This window comes from Corticium candelabrum, chromosome 13 (genome assembly GCF_963422355.1).
Source record: "Corticium candelabrum chromosome 13, ooCorCand1.1, whole genome shotgun sequence".
NCBI classification, from domain to species: Eukaryota; Metazoa; Porifera; class Homoscleromorpha; order Homosclerophorida; family Plakinidae; genus Corticium; species Corticium candelabrum.
The window spans coordinates 2,262,023-2,284,091 of NC_085097.1; the positions used below are offsets into that span (position 1 = coordinate 2,262,023).

Below are 22,069 nucleotides of genomic sequence, written 5' to 3' on the forward strand. Positions count from 1 at the left end.
TCTTTGTGGCCACACCAACTAGCACGCTCATTTGCTTTACTTGATCTCTTGTCATTCCACGAATTCTTTGTATTCCAGGTTTCAGGCTTAGCAACTGGCATTGTCTTCGACATATGCTGACACACAGGTGTAATATGCTCTTTTTTCCACACTGGGAACAATTGGCTTCCTTTAACCGACTGTCAGAACTTCTTTGATTTCACCGGCCACAGTGTTGCAATTTGACGTAGGCAATATGACAGATTGAGTCATTTCACAAGCAGTCTCGGGACGCAAACGCAGTTACCCTTCTGGAAATCTTTTACACTTTGCCGAGCTGCTTCTATCCTTGTGCTATTTGCACGGCTTGAACAAATGTCAAGTTAGCTTCTGTAAGCAATCGTCTCTGGGTAGATTCCTCCTGTAGCCCACACACCAATCTGTCACGTAAAGCATCAGTAAGAAACTCACGGAAAGAACAATGATTTGCCAAACATTTCAATTCATCCACATAAACACAAATCGCTTCCTCATTTCTCTTATTCCAACGATAGAAGTGAAAACGATGAGCAATGACAGAGGGTGTAGTCTCAAAATGTGTTTTAAGCACCCTTCCAAGTTCCTCCAAAGACTTCTTTTGCAGTAAGGTTTGCAAGACTAGATCTCTTTCCAACGAATATGTCTGCTCCCAGCAAGCTCAGGAACATAGGCACATGTTTTGCGGCGTCTATCCCAGATGCTTCAAAGAAAAGAAGAACCCTTTCATAGTATGCAGAAAAACGTTTATTCTCCTGGTCAACCTCTCCAACAGCCCCGGGTAATACCTGAAACCCCACCCTTGTCACCATTGTTGCAATTTTGTAGGAACACAATTTGATTATGCTGATACTCAATTAATGACTGAACTATCTCTGTCATACCAGTATTTATATACTCGTAGCCATACACGTGCACACATCATGCACGCATACATCACATTCAGAAGTATACGCATGTGTGCTCACTATGCCTACCATATACACTGTACAGTCAAACACAATATAATATACTGCAGTTAGAGTTAGATCTTTGTCAAGAAAGACATCTTTTCTAAGTTCACCAAAAGCACTGAAAAGGAACTTTGACACATCAAAGTTCTTAATTTGGTTTGTAGCATGTAGTCTTTTTTCCTTTCTTTGCTTCAATCAGTAGCTTCATTTTCAGCATTGATAATAAGTAGTACACTCAGCTCCTCGCATTATTGATAAACAACTCCTATGCTGAGATTGTCTTATTATTACAAAATAGATAATTCAATGCCATTTCTTGGTTTTTTGGCTGTTGTCAAGGTGCTCTATAGATGTACCATTTTCGAAACGAAGTATTACAGACATTAGGATCTTTGACTGAAAGGAACACCCAATACAGAAATATTTTCCATGCTAGAACCGAATAAATCGCCTGTTGCAGCACAACATAAATCTCTCTCCTTTCTACTCGCAGCATATGTCAAGGCATAGCACCAAAAAATCTTGAAGACAGTCTTCGTAATGATCTCCAACCTTGATCTCAGCTAAGGTAAGTCTTGAACTCAACCCTTCCATTTTCTGCCTCCTGATTTGCAATAAGAAATAGCTAGGCCTCTCAGTAAAAAAGCTACTACTTCTCCTCTCCGTCTAGTGCAAGCACAGAGATCACAAACAACCGAACTCCCACAATTTGCCAATATTGCCGATGTAAAGTGAAATATTTGGTAAAACATAGGCAACGTCTAACTCTTACAGAATGGTTTTTATCTTTTCTGTTTTCACACATGCACACACAAACGTAAAATTTGATCATGTTCAGAGGAACAGCAAGCATGACTGATTTAGTTTGCACTGATGTAAGGCCATTTTATTTATTGTCTGATATCTGATGATCTAGGCCATATGCAGGTATGATGACCAAATTAAATTCATCATTGACAGCACTAATGTTTGCAACTTAGCTAACTAGTCATATTTGTGTTAGTGAGTGCACCGTAATGAGAAATATACTTACTTCAATCATTGCAGACAGAAATCATGCATCTTCTCTTAAAGAAATGGAAGTGTTTCAACTTTGAAGTTATCTCTAAGTTTACCCACATACTGATGCGCATGATGTTATCTATATTATTAGCTGGCAGGGAAGTGATTTGGTTATATTTTGATAATGGCTATATCGGCAGATGTCTGATAAGTTAGCTTCTACTCATTCTCTAGTCCCAGGAATGTATGGTCTTGTGCGGACCATTAGGGAGAGTTTATTAAAAGGCTTTCAATTCCTTAGCACATACACGGTATATTTTGGTCTTGGGCTTTAGATATTGGAATACCGTCATTGAATAATGATGCTCTTGGTTCAGTATGTTGACATAGGGTGAGAGGTAATTGACCTAGATGTCGTACGTTTCTCTTACCATAATGGAATACATTTGTGTCTCGTAAACTCAGTTGGTTTCACATTATGATAATTTTGAAGAGTTTGATAGTTGTAATGGTAATTGGTGAGGAGTAATCCATGCTACAACAGGCATAGCATGCACGAGTAATAGTGAGGATTTCTTTTCAAGCACTCTGCGAGCTTCTGAGTCAAAACCTCTGGTAGTTAAAATTCTTAAGCTATAGTTACATAGGGCTGCTGACAGCTTTCCAGTTATGCTTTACGTAGCAGAATCTATACAACCAAGAAGTTCCATGATGTTTTTATTATTGATTTTGCCAATATCTTTTCAGCATATCTTTATAATGGTGGTAACGTAAGTGCTCTATGTATAGGCTGTATTTTCAATTTTATGTGTCTTTGTTTATGGATTGAACTTTGAAATTATATTTAGTGCTAGGTATCTCTTACTCTGCGCAACCAAATGTTTTCTGTTTGTAGGATGGTAATACCCCATTATTGACAGCATGTGAGTTTGGATGTGCTGTAGCTGTGGATTGTCTTATCAGTCTTGGATGCTTGCGTGATGTCACCAACAACGTGAGTCAATCATTAATGATTTTGGAGTTAAACGTGATCAAATTGTGGTTCTTTAGCGTGGAGACACCGCCTTTCATTGCGTATTGAAGGATTCTGTCGATTTGGGGAACAATAATCATATTTCAACTGAAGCTAAACCCAAACAATATTTAGTCACTGCTTTGATGGAGCATAACTTTACATCAAGCAAAAGAAACCAAGTAAGTCATTTGAAATTTAAAGTTGTGTTAATTATGTCCAGTGCTTTGATTAGACATATCTATATTATCTATGTCTGTATGTGTGTAATCCACTATAGAGAACACTTGTGCACTAGCTATGCAATTGGACGCAAACATACAAGTAATAATTGTTTTGGTGCTATTGTGCTAGCTAACTACTATTGACAGTGGCACAAACTCAAATTTGTCTAATGGGTGCACGTTCGTTCGTCTGGCGCTCAGAGTGGGCTGGACACAGAGTGGGGGTGAGAGCCCTTAACTAAATCATTGCTTCTTCACAACGATAAGATAAACATCATGTATTTCATGCCTTAAGCTCACCAACAGGCGAGATTTGGTGGACTCCTGCAATAATAGAGGATGTGTTATAGATTAAAACTCATCCAACCTCTACTAACCTTATACAGACTATGTCACGCGGACATTATTGACCTAGTACAACCTCTCTAGAGGTTGAGGCAGATCCACTAGCCTATATACTAAAGGCTGGTTCAGAATATGCGACAGAGAGCAATCCGTTCCGTTCCGTTCCGTCAAACCACATCAAAGCACCGCTCGAGACCATTAGGTACTGTTACCCAATCAGGGAGCGCAAATACGAGGATCAGAACCCGAACGTATACGTATTGTGAACACTGCCTGACGTGACGGACACTTGATGTGACGGTCCATCATGTCTCCGTCACATATTGTGAACCAGCCCGTAAAAATGACACCTTCAATGTGTGTCTCTGTGGAAACAAAATTTGGTGGAGCAGGGACTTGCCTGTTCTGAGATCTGCTTTACACACAGAGAACTGACATATATACGTATACATAGATTGGTATGGGATTGATTTGGGAGATGCTAGTGTCGTTGAATGCAACAGAGAAGTATATTCTGCTACTGTCAGTACCTAGTTGATAAATTTTTAGTCTTCGTGACAAGCAACTGATGCTCTGAATTCCCGATCAAACATTCCATTGTATAACAGCAGAACGTCGTTTTAGGAATATTGCTCTACAGACTCTTGAAAAACCATTCTGTTATGTTACCCAGGACATTATGGTTGCCCAATTTTCTATTGTAAACTGTTGCATTTTATAGACTTGTTTAATTAACCTAATCAGTGGCGTAACTGTAGCATTAATTTCCTGTTGTATGGAAACCACCCCAATGTAGGTGTACAGTTTGAGTAGTTGGGGCGTTCTTTTAGTCAATCTTCAGAAGTTGTACATGCCATGAACAACTTCCAATGTGCTGGCAACTCAAGCAGATGCATGAAATTGTGCACGGAGGAGAAGCACGAGGAGTGGTGAAACCAAATTCAATGTTCAGATCATGCGCTTTTCTGCAAAAATGGTAACTCAGTGGTTGGCAAACCATGAAAGTGTAACAATACTCCTGCATGCGCGAAGAAACGTCATTAGTCTACCTTCGTGGGTCCATCGCAGTACCGCTGCTAGAAGTGGTATAACTGCCCAGCTTTACACGCAATGTTGACTTTTGCAGAGATTGTGGACAGGGGTCTCTACCTAGTATCTCATGTGCTGCATTGTGACAAAACTGAAGAGTCTATGCTGCAGTTATTCGCCAGAGAAAATGATGGTTTGACCATCAGGATCGATCTAGTGATGATATGCATGATTTACTGATGACATGCACGATCTAGTGATGACATGCATGATCAAAGCTTAGCTGGATTGACTTGAGTAGACATGCACGTAGTGAATGAACCTCAAGCTGTCATCTCCCCATGGCTGCTCTAAAGCTGACTGAATCATCTATGTCCCACTATTTTGAGCACTGCTGTATATATACCGATTTTTTTGCGCATGGCCAGTAACTAAATTTTAGTCGGTGCTATGGGCCAGATAAAGACAGTATTCCAGTTCACGCTGGGTCAGGAGAGATTAGATTCGCTGACTTAGCGCTCCTTCATGTTCATTATTCAAGTCCTGCATGTGGAGCACCTTAAAGGCATCTAAAGATTTAAGCCAACCGGAGTTAGCCATAAGACGTTGCTAGTTTAACTGGTGTTTGTAATATTACTTTTAAATTTTCTGACGTTTGTTTATAAATAAAATATTTATTCGAATAATAACTAAAAATCTATTACTTAATTTATACATGCAACTGACAATTTGGCAGTAGACTTATTGTCAGCTGTGTTTTAATTATTATAATGTTTATAGTCATGCTTAGCTAAATAGGCAGGCTAGAATTACATATGTAGCTTTTTCTTAGCTGGCTCATGTCCTTATTATTTGTTTTTACGAAAATCACGCCTACCAATTTTGCTGGAAACCACATCTTGTACCCCACCAGTTACACCACCGTGAAATTGGTTTAAAGTGGAGCTAGTGGAAAAACAGCCCAATACATTTACATGAACTAGTATTAAAAATAGATTCTATGCAATAGACGATATTTGGGGCAGCTCTTACAGCATATGTAAATTCCATGGTAACACGCACCTTTCCCTGATCTCAATATACACAAAGTCCACGTTTCCTGGTCTGCTTATGAACGGTAGATCATCTTGCCGTTGACTAGGCTTTGTAAGTAAGTTCACTATGTATCATTTCATGCATCTTGTGAGAGACTTTGCCTGCATATAGAGACACGTAGGAAGCCGATTCTTGAGTACGACTTCTCGAGGTTAAGACACTGCTGTTCAGCTGAAGTCGTCTGACTCATACTCTGAACAGATATACGTAGAGTGGAAAGACAGACTAGTCATTGCCTAGTGATGGAAGTTTTGTCAGGTGAAGATTTGGCAATAGGGGAACCCATTCGGGGTAACCATTCGTCTAGCCTAAACAACTCGTAATGGAGGGCGGTGCCAGAGCTCATGAGCTTACAGCACTTGATCTACGTACATTGGCCTGATTCTTAGTTTGTTGTGGTAACAGTCTTGGCTGCTGGTTCAATCCAACTCCACACTGTATCAAGCACATTTCTCAACACAAAACCTTTGTAAAACACGATTTTATCATTTGTCAGTGTGTTCAGCGCGAATGCCTTCCTTGCAACTCAGTCTATTGCTAATGCAAGGTCTTGCTCAAGAACTCTAATCTTGTATTGAAGCGCCACTATTTCATTTGCTTGCTGTATAATATCCGACGTAAACCATCAACCGAAGTTTTCGGCAATCGACATCTTCACTTTTTTCAGATCACTACTATATACATGTCTTGATCAACTGCAGATGAGGTAGAACAGCCGCTGCTTTCTGATTTAGACATTTCCAGCTATGGAATAGTGCATATGTGTTGTTACTTTAGACATAACTGTTAGTGGGTCTTGTAGGCTGTAGTACGTGTACTGTACTCTGGTCCGCGTCAGTATCTAACCAGTGCAAGTTATCAAAGTAACAACTTCGACTTGGTGAATCACATATATACAGAAGGAAGGTAGACAGCTCAGAAACAAAGCGGGACGTCCTACATGTCTGGCTACGTATCCCAGATGTGTTCCCAGGTGGCATGATTTCCCTAGCCAAAACTAATCCATCGCTAGTAGTCTGTCTTTCCACTCCAAGAAAATCTGTTCAGAGTGTGAATCAGACAACTTCAGCTTGAACAGCAGTTTCTGACCCTCCAGAAATCGTACTCAAGAAATGGTTTCCGTACACATCTCTACGCAGGCAGAGTCTCTCACAAGATGTAAGAAAAGATAAGGAGTGAACTTACTTGCAAAACCTAGTCAACGGCTAGATGATCTTTGGTTCAGAAGTAGACCCAGAAACGTAGACTTTGTACACAGCGAGATCAGCGAAGGGTGTCTGTTGCCCTCGAGATTGAGGATGCTCTAGAAGCTTCTCCCCCATATATTGTCTATCTATGAAAGAGGAGGTAGGGCCTTGCAAAAAACTTCGGAAACAAGATTTGAATATTAAGAATAACGTAATGAAGTCTTTCAATTAACCTTTCGTACAGTGTTCAAGAGATTTAATTATATATAGTCTGCTATTAGACTCGTTAGTATGGTACTTTTCATGCAATCTCTAAATCTTTCCCCTGTTTAATAAACCATAAACTGTTATATTTGTAGTTCGTAGTATATAATAGGAACTGTACTTGGTAAGTTAAGTGTTTAGTGCAAAGATTATCTTACGTAGTCTGTAATAAACCTGTTCTTATAGGAAGGGAAACTTCCACATGAGTGCATTGTTGGAGACTTTAGGCAACAGTTGAGAACATATCAGGTAATATTTATCTACTTTAAAGGGTAAATGCAACGGAAAAATCAAAAATCGTATTATGTTGGAAATTGATAGTTCTAGTTGCATACATGACAGGAAAAATAGTTTTAGATTTTTTAAAGTTAGGTCTTCGCTGAGATATAGTAGGTCAAAGTTGCTTCCGGTTCTTCAACTTTAGTACCGTTTATAACGTGCGTGGTGCAGTGTAAAATTGACAGAGAGGAGACGCGTATGCATCTGTATAGTCAGCGACCTGTAAAAATGACTACATACTCATATCCAAGGCAACGCTACTAGGGTAGAAGCGACGGCAGAAACATTTATTTGCTGAAGAGTCCTCTGGAGGTTTTTTCGCGATGATAACGTTTCGTCATCCCATGAATCCCAGAATGAAGAAGATCTGCTGGGAGCCATTAGAGTGATTAGACCACACAGGTTCGAGTTCAGCGACAGTGCCTCTGAAGCTTTGAGATCACCTGCTGCCTTGGAAGCGGGTGAGGAAGAGGACAGGCTACACGAAAGCCTGTCATCATCGCAAGTAGAAGTAGGAGTAGCAAACGTAATCGATTCCCATCCGGGTATGTAAACAACCGTCACAGGTGGATCTGCGGTCGTTTTGAGATGATGGATACGTACTCGTCTGGAGTGCGTGTGCTGCTAAAACGGATTTGACGTTGTCTCAATAATGGCGCGATAATAATGTCGAATACTAGCGACAATAGTGGCACAGTGGTGAGTCCATGCAAACCTAGCTACGTCCTGTGAGAAAGAGAGCAAAATGAGCTGAAGTTCGTACGTTGAATTCACATTGACACAAGGCTTGACTTTACTGTACAGTATACTGTATGCATACGGCTGCATTCACTACACATTGTAATATAGTTTACTATAATGATATAGACTCTCTAGGCTAGTCACGCAATACTAAGTGTACCAGTACTGTGTTGTCTGCTTATATACTAGTGCTACAACCACGTGCAAAGTAGTCTACTCCTCTTACATCCCCTTTCCAAACAATGCTCTTGCTAAGCTAGCAGTAAAGTCTAGACAACGCAATCCTTCAGGTAAGCAGATTTTCTCACAACTCGTTGGCTTCGGGTGACATTCGTTGATTCTGTGTGTTTGGAGGTCGTTGCGGGTGTTGTTCTGCTTGTTATGACGTCTTCATCTGTGTTGTCTGTTGCTTGGGTTTTGTTGTTGCTGGTGCCGCTCGTAGATGTTTTCTATTTCTGCGAAGGAGTCGTCCATCTACTGTAGTGACATCATAGGATCGGATGTTATTTGTCTGTGAACGGTTGCTGGTATCCACTTGTGGTCGTAGGCGTTGAGTGGTTGTATGTGGACAGCTTTGGCAGGTTGTAGGCTAGGCAGATCCTTTGCTGTTTTGTTATAATAACGGGCTTTCTTTGCTTGTCGTGTCCCTAGTTCCTGAAGATCATCGACTGGTATCTTAGGTTTCGGTAACTTTGCCAGTTGTAGGTAGTAAATTTCTTGTTCTCTTACTCGTCAATCGCTGTGCTGGGCTAGTTTGCATTCCTGCTGTTGGCTTGTCCTATGATCTAACAGTGAAAGCCATGGGTTTGACCCAGTGATCTTTGCTTTTCCATGATGTGCTTTGCTGCTTTGACTACACTTTCTGCTTTGTTGTGGATATTAGTCTAATTTCATGCTGCATCCTTGTGTGTGAGTTGTCAAAATGGCTCACACAGATCGGTCCGATTGCTGAGAAAGCGCGGGAGGTAATTGACTAGTCCTTGGATGGACTGCACTCTATGAACGTCTGTGGGATTCTGCATATTTAGTATCGCTGTAAGTTCCCTGGGGTGGGGTTGGAAACCGTCATTTGTGAGCAACTGTCCAAAATAGGCAACTTTGCTTTCCTTAAACTTGAGCTTGTCGGCATTGATGTGGATTCTTTTGGAGCGGTATCGCTGAAGTAGTCTGTAGAGTTTGCGGTCATGGTCTGCTGTTGCATCATCCACGTTACTTCTTACTCCATTGATCAGGATGTCATATGCAATTGTATACACTCCGGGGATTCTGTCTAAAGGCCTGTCCACACTGGCAACTGGATCCCGATCGTCTCGCGATCCGTCCGATCCACATCGCGAGGTGGTTTCGATCGCGATCGGTTGAATCCAATTAGAAATAGTGGGCGTTACCTTCACGTACGCTACACGTGTAGTCGGAACATCTAGCTCTCCTGACTCGTCTTTGTTCTCGCTCACCTTACGTCGCTGTATCAACGCTTTCACAAGCAAAGAGGCCACATGTACAGCTCGGTCATCAGTCACGTGTTATCGAGAATGAGACGGAGGTATCGTTTTCAAAGTGCAGTGTGGACGCTCGCTATCCCGATCGGATCGTCATTCATTCTGGTCTAGTGTGGATAGGCCTTGAGGCTTTGTCTAGTCGTTGCAGGAATACTTTCTGTGCCAGCCGCAAACGCTGAACATTTTTGGCTTGCGACAGCAGATCATTGACGGTGTGCATCTGACAGTGACTGCGTCTCAGTGCCTAGTTTATGGGCTTGGGATCGACGCACAAGCGGAGTTTTTCGTTCGGCTTCTTGACGGCGACGAGGCTAGATATCTACTCGGTTAGAGTGTTAACTCGTTCTGTCACGTTTAGTCGTTCCAGTCGCTGCAGTTCGTCTTTCAGCCGTGATTGTATAGCAATAGGCATTTTCCTTAAATTCATTTTGACATGTGGTACCGTGGGGTCAACATCTAGATGTAGCATTCCAGGCAGTGGACCAACAGTGCTGCTATCGAAGACATCTGCGTACGTTGCAAAAAGCTACTTTAAGTCAGATGTGGTGTCCGTGGTTGTCTGCGGTTTGCAAGAATCATGTGCTGTCTGTTCTTGCTTGACAGTACGTACGTGGTTGAGGTGTACGCTAATAAGTCCTAGTCGCTTTGTCGCTCCGGCTCGTAATAGAGAGGTAGCTGCTTTGTTGTCCAGAGGTTTCAGTCTACTCTTGTTGTAAAGAGACAAAACTTTGTCAGATATCTGTAGTACGGTTCCTGGAAGTGTTTGCGACTTCCTGATAACATTGCACGTAGCACCTGTGTCTAATTGTAGACGTATTGGGCAGCCACCGACTGTCATTGTGGCGTACAGTTGATTAACATGTGTCTCATGGCTATTTTGAAGAGAATGAGCTGTATCCGTGTTTCTGATATCGGCCAGTGTGATCGTCATCAGGTAATTGGTTTGGTCTGGCTCCATACCGTGAACGCGGTACTGTTGTTTTGGTGAAGCTGTCTTCTTTTGTGGTTGTTTCTGTCGGCAAAGGGAAGCAAAGCGGTTTGCTTTTCCACAGTTGGAGCATGTTTTGCCTAGTGCAAGACATCGTCTTGGACCTCTGTCATGTCGTCGTTCACAACTCTGACATGTCTGCGGTATCCTGGCGGTTACCGTGGCTTGTCTCCTCCTGCTCCGTGTGCTGTACGCGGTCAGTGCATGCACGTCATCGCTGAAGCTAATGGCTTTGGCTTGTGCAGATGTGGACTCTGCGGGCACGGCGCGTGGATATCGCAGTCGCCAAAGTTAATTTAGCTACTTGCAGGAGTTTCTGACGGTTATCATTGTTCGTATCCCGTGGACTCTCTTGTCGCACAACAATTCATCTTTGGTCGCACCATAATTTCATGCATGAATCATTCTTCTTAGCGAAATTAGGTTGTAATCAAACGGCTCACCTTGCTTCTGTGCTTGCTGCGTGATTTGGTACCGTTGGTACATCACGTTTGTTTTGCTGAATCAGTACGCTTCCATAATTCGAAGTACTACTGCCATATCATTTCTATCTTTACCTTCTGGGAAGAGCAAGGTGTCCAGAACCTCGACAGCTTCTGCCGGCAGGCATTGCTGAAAGGTCGCAACCCCATCCTTGTGCGATCTTCTAGTCATTAGAGACGAGATCTCGAAAGATTCCCATCTTCTGCGTAACGTTCGCCAGTTTGCGCCAAATTGCCTTTTATATTCTATCTGTCCAGCAACGGGACTGTCACATTTGTTAAATGAACAATATCGCGTGTCTCCGGTGACGCTCGTATTTGCGCAGCCGTAGGAATTGTTGCTCATAATATCTGCTGCGAGTTACTGCACATCTGACGCCATGTAATATAGTGTACTATAATATGTATTCTCTAAGCTAGTCTCGCAATACTAAGTGTACAAGTACTGTGTACATTCTGCTTGTATACTAGTGCTACAGCGCATGTGCAATATAGTCTAATCCTCTTACACACATGATGATCAAGCATCCAGATGTAAGTCTATATATAGTCAAGAGTCTGACCTTTCCCTACCATTTACATTACTTTAGTCCTGCGCAAGAGTCTTCCTTGCCCTCCGTTTCTCAAAAACGCCTCTTCGTTTCTTTTGCGAAGGTTCCAGAGTGCTGCGATCTTGAAATGTGGAGGCAGTTAGATGGAAAGTGTTGGCCTCAATTCCGCTCTTCTACAACCCAGAACAATTTCTTGAATAGACCTTGCTGTACGTATCTCGAAACAATCAGTCTAAAGTGGCTACCACAGACTCCTGTACACTTAGTAGGACGAGTCGCACTCACTTGTAGTCGCCCGGACGATGCAAACGTCTCTGCAATCCTTATTCGCGATTCCCACTCTTTTCTTAGCTTGGGAATCTTCGGAAATAGAAAAACGATTGCGTATGACTTGCGCGAATTGGTGCATCAAGCAGCCGCGCAAAAGCGAATTATTCTTTCGCCACAATTTCCTCTGTTTACAATACACGCTAGCGCGGAGTCTCTCCTCTGTCACGTCACACTACACCATGCCCGTTATAACGTGTTACAGGAAGTTGAAGAACCGGCAGCAACGTTTGCCTGCTATATCTCAGCGAAGACTTAACTTAAATCTAAAACTATTTTTCCTGTCATGTATGATGTATGCAACTATAACTATCAATTTCCAACATAAAAGAATTTTTGATTTCTGCGTTGCATGTACCCCTAAAATAGCACTTCACCGATTGACGCACGCACATTAGCTAATCGTTTCTGGTCTTTTTTCAACTTGGGAAGCTTTTCACTATCTCAGAGCAAACTTGATAGCTGAGCATTTTGATAACGCAAAAAAACCTTCGAGACGTTTTCTTCAAATGACGTCCATTCTTCGTTTTACCGCTTTGTTTAAACTTTGATATTTTTGTAGGCAAAAGTAAAATGTGCTTTCGCACCACTGACTCACCTTCAATCGACGGCGAAAAGCACACGTACGGCGATGGTTCGGCTGTAGAATGAAGGCACTTTGTGTCACGTGATTATGTGGGGTGACGTACGTTTCCGTGTGTTTTTCGCATCATGCAAGCCCTTTTGTACTGTAGTATGGCTTCTATTCGTACAAAGAAACACGGAGCAAATTCGAGAGACCGAGCGATTGCAATTCGTTCCAGACGATCATGTGGAGTCTACAAAGTACGAACAACTGAGTCGCTTATGAACTGTAACTTTTTTCTTTCACTGTCAGAATCGCCTGAAGTGTCTAGTCCCGTCTCTTGTGTTCTACTAATTGGCCTCGGAAAGCAAAACCAAAAAACGCGCCGCGCAACACAGCAAACGTTCAGTTCGCAGCCCAAGACCTTAACGTACGTTAATGTCTACTTCATGTGCGCCAAACGGCGAAGTGCTCCTTTAATTATGCGAGCTTGTGTGTCTGTCTGTCTCGCACGCTCACTTGCAGCAATGTAATTTTGATATATATATATATATATATATATATATATATATATATATATATATACCGTAAATCATGTATATTTAGAAAGCGGAACTAAGTCAAAATTGAGCAAGTATCTTTTTCGGAAGTGATGTAATTTCGAAGCCTGCTGGGCAGTACCTTACTGCTTCAGTACAGGTTATAGTTTGTCGCAGTAACATTGACGGAAGTTTGAGGCACACATTTTACGCGTGCGTAGGTCATACGTACGTCTTAAAACGAAAATTGCACGTGAGCAAACCCCCGGTAAGCATGTCACTGATCTCGTAGCTGAAGAGCAAATTTCCTCAGTTCAAGGCTCCTATGCAATGCGGTTTTTGCCATACCCGAACGAGGAGGTTAGTCATGAGTCTGCTGTGGTATGTAAGTAATCAAGCATTGGAGTGTGCAAATCATTACTTGGGTACATAGTATCCTAGCCATCATCCCGCTCTCCGCACGGGTATATTAGATATGGATATTACTAATTGTTAATAAATTTCTATTATTATTAGTTGTAGTTATTTAATTTATCGTTATGTGCATTCATGAAGTATATCTCATTTACTCCGTTCTAAATGGACACACTGCCCGTGTACCGTTCCGTGCAGGAAACGCAGAGGTTGGATTCGGTGCAGATGCAATTAGTATTTGGAGAGAACTGCGAGCGCTTGAGGAGCTCGTCGGCAAGAACTACAGGAACTCGGCAAGAACTACAGGAACTCGGCAAGAACTACAGGAACTCGACAAGAACTACAGGAACTCGGCAAGAACTACAGGAATTCGGCAAGATCTCGTCGATATCTGCTCAAATGAAACGGAAGGTATAGGGTTCGTATCGGCGAGAAATTTTACGCTTGGGTCGACCCCTCGAGAGGGAACTCAGTGCAATCGGAGAATTCCGACCACTTCACTGTCTGCGGGTACAGGTTCGACATGCGCTAGCCAAATTTGGCGGAGATCGGACATGGGGCGGCTGTTATACGCGCGTACTCACATAGATACTGAAAGACAGCTCGCCTTTATACATATATTGAGATAGATATGTATAGTATATGGACTTGTATAATATGTAATTTGCTGATTTTTAGAAAAACTAGGAAGCGATAAAGTTTATTAAAGTGGTCGGTTGTTACGAAATTTACGAAATTGAAGTGACTTCGAAATACTTGACTTAGAGTAAGTTTGTTTTTGTATGTAATAGCAACGACAACGCTTTGCTGTTTTGTATGCTGGTGGATGTGAATTTCCTGATCAATTGAAATTTTGTCTGGTCGGTGAAGAAATGGCAGGCAAAACGACGTTGAGCATTGCGATGGGAGGAAGCGGAGATCCAACGAAGAGAACGGCTGGTATCGATGTTATACTGGCAACCAGAAAGGAACTGGGCGGTGCCATGCTTGTTCTCGATGTGGCCGGTCATAAAGAATTTCATCAAACGCATTCTCTCTTTATGAGCGGCGAATCTGCTATATTTGCCCTCGTTATCGATGCAAGGAAGAGCGCTGAAGAAATTCGCGCTATTGCCAAGTACTTTCTCTCATTTGTACTATCAGCACGACGACCTTCTGAAGGAAGAGTTCTCCCTTACATGCTTACTATTGGCACCCACGGAGATCCGGAGGAGACGAAGAAGAACAAGCAAATACAACTAAGAGATGTCATGAAGCAAGTTTCCGAAGAGTTTGACAAATATTTTACCTTTGTTGCAGTTGCAGACGAAGGAGATGAATACAACATTGTTGATGATTATCCATCTCATTTGAAGGTACTTTTCACTAAATTTGGTAGTGACGCTATCGTGTTGGACGCGAGAGACAACAATTCAGTAGAAATGAAAAAGTTGCTGAATTTTATTGGTAAAGTTAGAAGCATGGCTCTGAAGGTAAACGTGTCGATGTTGCTCAAAGTTGGTGTAATTATGTGAATATATTGTGTCTAGAGTTTGCCCAAAGTCCCTACTATTTGCAAGAAGGTTCATGACGAAATATTCATTAATCTTCGTCGTAATAAGAAGTTTGTAGCAAAAGAAGAATTTCGTCGACTCGTAACGAGGAAGTTTTCTGAGTTAGAAGGAAAGGAGGCATTCGAAGTACTAATGGAACATTTTGATGAACGTGGAGAGGTAAGATGATGTGATAATGAGCAAATCACATTTCTCGAATTTATATTTGTACTGGGCATGTACATTTTAGATAGTTGACTTGGATGATCGATTGGTCAGTGACATGCAATGGTTGTGTTACTTTGTCATCGGTGCGACTCTTGCCGACAAGAATTCTCCTGATTTTTATGTCAAGTTGCAGACCGACGACGACGGTACTGCAACAGTAGCACAAATTGAGGAAACCCTCAAGCAATTTAGTGAGAGCAGAGGAGTTCAATTTAATGAGGATGTGATGTTGGCCATCCGTGCTCTCTGTCACTTAGGTCTCAGTTTAGAACATCCGCGCAGGAAGGATAAAAACGGCGATCCTCTTTACATTTTTCCTGGTCATATTAAGAAGAGCATGCCAGCGAGCGCCTGGCAGAAAGATGGGGCTAAGCCAGTGCTCGTTGGCCGTCGCGTTCAATGCAAGTACTCGCACCATCTCATCACTCCAGGCTCTTATCCTGTCATTCAATGCGAAACCTCGAAGAGCAAATATATGAGTGTAATAGATCTGTGGGATGGAGGCATGAAAGTGCAACAGAGGCTTCACGATCTGATGCCGCACCATTTACCGGCAGAAGCGCTGGTACAAATTACCAATAAGAAGAGAGCCATTCAGAGTATGGATGTGATCGCTCGAGGTCCTCGCTACAGTGAAGGAGATTGCATGATGTTGGTTGAATCCGTTCTTGATCTCATGATGAAAGTGTTTGACAAGAAAAGTCCAGGAACTGTTTTAGAGACACGATATTTGAGTCATGCTTCCATCAGTCAGTATAAAGAATCGATCGTTTCTTACTCTGAAGAAGCAGTTAAAACCGCTAAGCGAGACAAGGAAACGGTCGTCACTCACGAAAAAGGAGAGGATCGCCTGATCGATCTCGTTGCTGTTGATTCTAATCACATTATTCGAATGAAGCGAAAAATTCGTCATCAATTGTGCAAGGTTTTGGATAGGCCAAACAAAGAAGAGAACCAGCCAAGCTGGAGAGAAGTGGGTGAAGTGTTAGGTATGCCATTAGTGTCTAGCATGGAATCAGCCAGTGAGATGTTGGAAACTTGGAGTCAAGACTTGGACGTTACCGAAGATCATCTAGTGGAAGTTTTGAAGAGGCCAGACATTAACGGTACAGATGCATTGAAGGTTCTTGGACATCAGCATCACATTACTGCCGGTATAGTTATATTCTCACTCAATTATATATTCATCACAGTCCGGTTTCACTGATTTTGCCTAGAAAACAGCTTCAAGTCACCTCCAGCAAATCGAAGAAAAGAAAGCACAGCTTCACGAGATGGTAAGCTACGTGATTTACGGATCAGTGTTTGAGATAGGCATTTCATATTGGTCGGCGATACAAACTTGTTCGTCATCTGGGCTAAATAATATGAGAGATGATGCCACAATAACTGTATAGTACAACTTTAATGTAAAGGTGGCTTAGTTTTTGTCTTGCCCAAATAGGTAGGAGCGCTTGAGCTACAGATAGACTACAACATTCACTAGTAAAAGAAGACTTGCAGATATGATTAATCTTTAGGCAACAGTATTGTTGTTTACCACTGTAGTGTCGCGTAATAGGAAATCCCAGCGTTTTTCTGTATAAGCCAAATTGGAATTCGACCTAATATTTAGCACAGAAGTACTCATGGCTTATATTCGACAGGTTTATAGTTAAGACAGGCTTATATGCCATTTGAACAAGTACGATTTGACAATTCATATAGCACTTGAAAAAGCAAACTTCGTTATAAAATATCGTAGAAGATGAAATGTTGCCGGGGAATTTATTTTGGCGGATTACCAGATTAGCGGATTTTAAGCGACCGCCAATATAAAATCCAATATTAATTTGACCACCGGGACATGTTGACGTTATCAGGCACGTGGATCAGCTATAATGGTGAAGTGGCGGTACGCACGTCACGCGAATGAGTCCACAGGATGGTAGGTAATCCGTACTTGCTGTCTGTTCTACCTATGAATAAGACCGTGAGGCTATGGTTGAAGCGGACTGTCTGTCACGTTCACGCGGGTCAGGTTCTTTGTTCTGACACGTACAGCAGTTCTCCATCACTATGCAGGAGTTGCTGACCAGTAAGTTAGTGAAATGTAAGCCACAAACACAACTGTCAATCTAAAACTCCTCGTTGACCACATATGGTAAAACGTATATTATTTATCAACAGCGATGTCCAACCGCCAAAACAAAGTCTGCCAATACGCTTTTTCCATCAATTTCGTAGGAAACCGCCAAAATACATTCCCTCCAATGTTTTCGTCTTATACGATACATACTGAAAGATTGCAGTCTCAAAAGTGTGTAGCAACAGCAGTTTGTACTTGGTCTTTGTTGTCGGTGTCATTGAACGCAATCGCCGATAAACGCACGGGTGTGCGTGCACTCGCGCGTAAGCGTGCTGAGCGTCAAGAAATTTCATTCATAGCTTATGAAAGATATATGAATTAAGGCTACTGTTGAAGAATACTGAATATCTAAATGCATGCAATCACCAGTCTAACGACAATAACCCTTATTTATACATCGCTATGGTGATCACTATGAGCTGCCGTTGCCATTTTTAGATTTAGGCACAGACACTTTGTGGTAGTATTGTTAAAGCTTATTCAACAGTTCCTTTATATTTCTTAGGCAGCGTGATGCCGCAGTTTTTGTTAGGACTTCGTAATTAACCAAGGAATTCCATGTTCTGGAAAAGCTGGGGTAAACATAATAATTTTGTAGAAGGCAAAAATATTGTTAGCATGCGTACTATATGTTCGGAAAATGTACGACTGAGAAATAGGTCGTGGGAGGCGAATTTTTGTATTGCCTCATAATTCGGCATTAATATCTTTAAAGCATTTAATATATACAGTTATCGATCTATTTAGGTAGTTGCCATAGTGGGAGCAAACTTCTGGATTAAATCAGCCATTGCATAAATTTGTCAGTTAAAGTCTTTTGAATTAATTAATACTCAAAATTCGCGGTCGCAGGAACTTGTTTCAATTTAGTAGTGACGTTGGAGCCACAAATGATGTCACCGTCGCTCCTCTTTTTGGCAACCCCGAAGACACGAAGCGGCAGCAAGAGATGAGTCCTAACCAGCTTGGAAACCATCATTTTGGAGACGAAACCTCTCCTTTAATCTTAGACAAACAGCGTAGGACTGATCGCTACTAACAGAGATAAATTGGTCTCGAAAGTAGTAGCTTTAACAACCATTTTCTAATTGTCCTCTGGATACACTGGAAAACTTTGTTATTTTCTTTCTATTTTTCTTCACCACTTCTTGCTAATTTTTGGGGTTTTCTGCTGCCAGGAGCCATACTTTCAAGATAGAATTAGGAAACTGTGTCCTAGACAAGAGTAAGAGTGCGCAACTACTACCTACATTGCACTTTGTCAGAGAGTAGTAGAGTGCTGTGGCTATATGAGAGTGGAACCGCCGGCCGAGAACAAATTTGTCTACACCATAGAAAGAGAGTATTAGAAGGCTGTGTTCTAGAGTAAAGTGTGCACAACCTAAAACAAGAAGTCATTTCGTCTGCACCATATATAGTAGTAAGTCCTAGATAAGAGGGAAAACCACTCAACAAGAACACATTTTGGCTGCGCTATATATCCAGACAATGGTAGTAGAAAGCTGTAATCTATATAGGCAAATGTACGAAACAACTAAACTTTAAGTCTATACGGTGTTTTTAGTAGATTGTAAATCTTACCCAAGGCATCGAGGTAATCAACAGGACAGAGGTCGACAACACCTACGAAAACATAGATAACTGCAAGAGACTTAAGCCTACGCAGTGTTGGAGAGCGCACCAATCGCAATGTCCTACCTGGTACTGTATGCAGAATATATTCGGAAACTATTTAGCTTGAAAGTAGATTATCTACCGATCGGTTACCCGGAGAAACAGCGAACAAGCCTACTGTCTGTTCCCCATATGTGAGCGCTTTCACACACAGGGTTAACTCAGGTTAGGATAACTTGGGTAGAGTTATATGATAACCCCACTCCACCCAACGTGCGTTCACACGTAGAACACTGGTAATTGGATGAAGAAGATCTACAGTACAACGAATACATCGATTACTTGAAGTTTCTGCTTGAGAATAGGAAAGCAGTCACGCCGATAGGTGAACACGACAAGGAGAAGCCATTTGTATGTTGGCCTGATCGACTCTACGGCGTGTTTTTGCTTGTATTATTGCGCGTCTTCGCTTAACTCCACTCTACTCGGAGCTAGGGTTACCTTATCCCTCGTTAACCTTAGTCCTAACCCATGTTAACTTAGGTTTACTAAACCCTCTGTGTGGAAAAGCTCAGTGTGAACTTTGAATATCTTCAATTTATCCGTTGTTTTTTTGAACTTTTTCGATGATGTGGGTATGTTTAGAGACCACGAAGTCTGGCATTTCTGTTTCTCAAACTATCTACGCCTTCTCTCTAAAGGATACTAAGGGATAACGCTTTTGCATATCAGACATATATTAGGACACAACAGGTGAAGCATTGTTATTGTCCAGTTATCTTGTAAGACCAAACGATCAGCATATGTAACCACCTATGATAATTGGTATGACATGGTACAACTGTGTCAGGTTTTACTGCACCAATGAGCACACGTTGTGTGACCTCTACTCATTAATCACTTAACAGTTCACACTTCCGGGGAATAGACAGTAAAACCCGTATCCGACATTTCGTTACGATTTCTATTTGTGGAGATGGCTCTCTAACAACAAGGTTTTCTAACTAGAGTAAAAGGGACCGCGGTATGTGCTGCTGGAGATTTTTGGCAAGAGCATTCTTACAGTGTATGTGAGGCAGTCATCTTCGAAGGGCTGTCCAAATGTGCTACATGTTCAAATTGTTGCAACCTGTTCATACGAGGCTTAGAGATAGTCTCTCTATTGAAATACAGTCCAAGGTATGCTAGCAAAAGACAGCCACTTACTGGAAGTCTACAGTATAAAAAATGCAAATACCAAACCGGGCTCTATAGTGATAGTAGCGACGTGACCAATATTCCATTAGAAGAGATATCCTGCAAACTCCATACATTGATGGAAAATCTGCACAACGTTGGAATTGGGTTGTTTTCTATTCAGGATACCCAAGACTACTCACCCTGTTTAGAAAGGGAAGCTCTAGTGGAGCATCTCGTGTATAAACACGACTACCACTGGGTGCGAAGAACGAAGAAGGCTATCTCAATTTGATCCTCGACAATGACGACGCCATGGGCAAGCAGTGTATAGCGCGGCAAGTTTTAAAACGAATTCTTGTGGGATAAGAATGTCCCTATTGCCAAGAACACGTTGACAAAGATGTTGTGAACTACTGCAAATACCCCGATCAAGGACTTGGCGAAACATTGTCCACCCAGCCGTACAGTCTCGTGGTTTAGTAGGTGTAATGTCGGAGTTGGGTGTTATTAATTGTCCTATAAAATTATTTATCGATGTGGGATATCTTCTTGTTGTAATTGCTGTTTTTGCATATTTTTGTGAAATATAACACAAATGGTGTGTTGTATTTCTTAAGCTTATTGTCATTAGTACCGAATTCGCACGAAAACGGTCGCACGTGGTTTTAATCCATGCTACATGCGTCTTGTGCAAGTACTGTATTCAAGTTTTATGTGGTTCAATGAAGCCCATGACGTCAACCTTTCTACAGCTCACGTTGTGACGCACTAAGAAAGGAAGTATCGCTAACTATTTACCGTTGCTGTTTGACTGTGCGTTTCACTACAAATTTGTTCATGCTGTTTAATTGGTCTTCACAGCTCAGGTATGCCTTGCAATGTGCTTTTTCATCGTAATGAATACAGAGTTGATTCGTAGGTAGCAATTTCCTGAATTAATAGAAACTTTTCATACGATGGTGCAAGTTATAGTCTGCATGATTACGAGTTTAGATTAAAAACAAATGTGAATACTTTAGATTTGAAGAATTTGAAATTGACGCCGTCTTGTCTCTTTCTTTACTTGCAATTGATAATTCTTTTTTTGCTAGGTCTTTCTGTTCATCACAAGGCAACTGCCAAGGAATTGAAAGACCTTGCCAAATCTCTGGGAACCCGTTGGGTTTCTTTTGCATCAGAATTGAACCCGGAACTCTTCTCAGTTCAGAAGATCGCGTTCATACGAAATGAGCACAATGATGTCTTGCTTCAAGCTCGAGCCATGTTAGAAGATTGGAGTAGCAGTCTGGCCGAAAAGGCTACCCGTAAGTTGCTTATTGAGGCACTTGTTAAAGAAGAACTCCGACTCCAAGCTAATGAAGTCTTTAGCGAAAACCTGGTGGAACAAGTGTGTCCACAAGTGTAAAATTTTGTATGGAGAGATGTGACAGCCCGATTTTTTGTATGCTGTGTGATAGATTTGAATTTCAATACAATGGACCAAACATGTAGATATAAACAACTTTTATAACGTACCAATACTTCTATATTGAGACTGAGATTTGTTTGTGCAAGTCCTGCTTCATCGCCTTTATATGTTCAATCGCAACAAATAAATGTACGAGACGTGATTTTCTGTTATTTTCTGCAGTTTATAATGCACTGTGTAGTGGCGATTTATCTGCTCTTAGTATTACATCATATTCCTAAAGCATGAAGATACGTATATGGAATTTTATTCACATGCAGATCTAAACTAACTGCCACAACAGTATATTATAGCCTACAGCACAGGTAGAAGACTACAAACGAATTTCTTTTCTAAATCACTGCATGCGGCAAACCACAAATAGTGAACTATTCTTAGATGTTCTACATATTTGACTCTTCAAAAGTGT

General features: G+C 41.6%; 1 protein-coding gene across 1 annotated transcript; it reads left to right on the top strand.

The window, feature by feature from the left end:
* The first annotated feature begins 1,889 nt into the window (after nt 1–1,889).
* Nucleotides 1,890–21,793, top strand: LOC134189249 (uncharacterized). The gene is made up of 9 exons (XM_062657488.1): nt 1,890–1,895; nt 2,866–2,964; nt 3,021–3,164; nt 7,313–7,375; nt 14,303–14,983; nt 15,041–15,223; nt 15,294–16,425; nt 16,489–16,548; nt 21,284–21,793. The coding sequence occupies exons 1-9, from the start codon at nt 1,890–1,892 to the stop codon at nt 21,595–21,597; spliced, it is 2,682 nt and encodes an 893-aa protein (XP_062513472.1). The 3' UTR covers nt 21,598–21,793.
* Nucleotides 21,794–22,069: the final 276 nt, after the last annotated feature.

What these genes read in the sequence shown, in the direction of transcription:
- LOC134189249 (XM_062657488.1), top strand. An exon ending in TGCGTGATGTCACCAACAAC is followed by an intron (nt 2,965 to 3,020) that starts GTGAGTCAATCA and finishes GTGGTTCTTTAG; the next exon opens with CGTGGAGACACCGCCTTTCA. An exon ending in AACAGTTGAGAACATATCAG is followed by an intron (nt 7,376 to 14,302) that starts GTAATATTTATC and finishes TGTATGTAATAG; the next exon opens with CAACGACAACGCTTTGCTGT.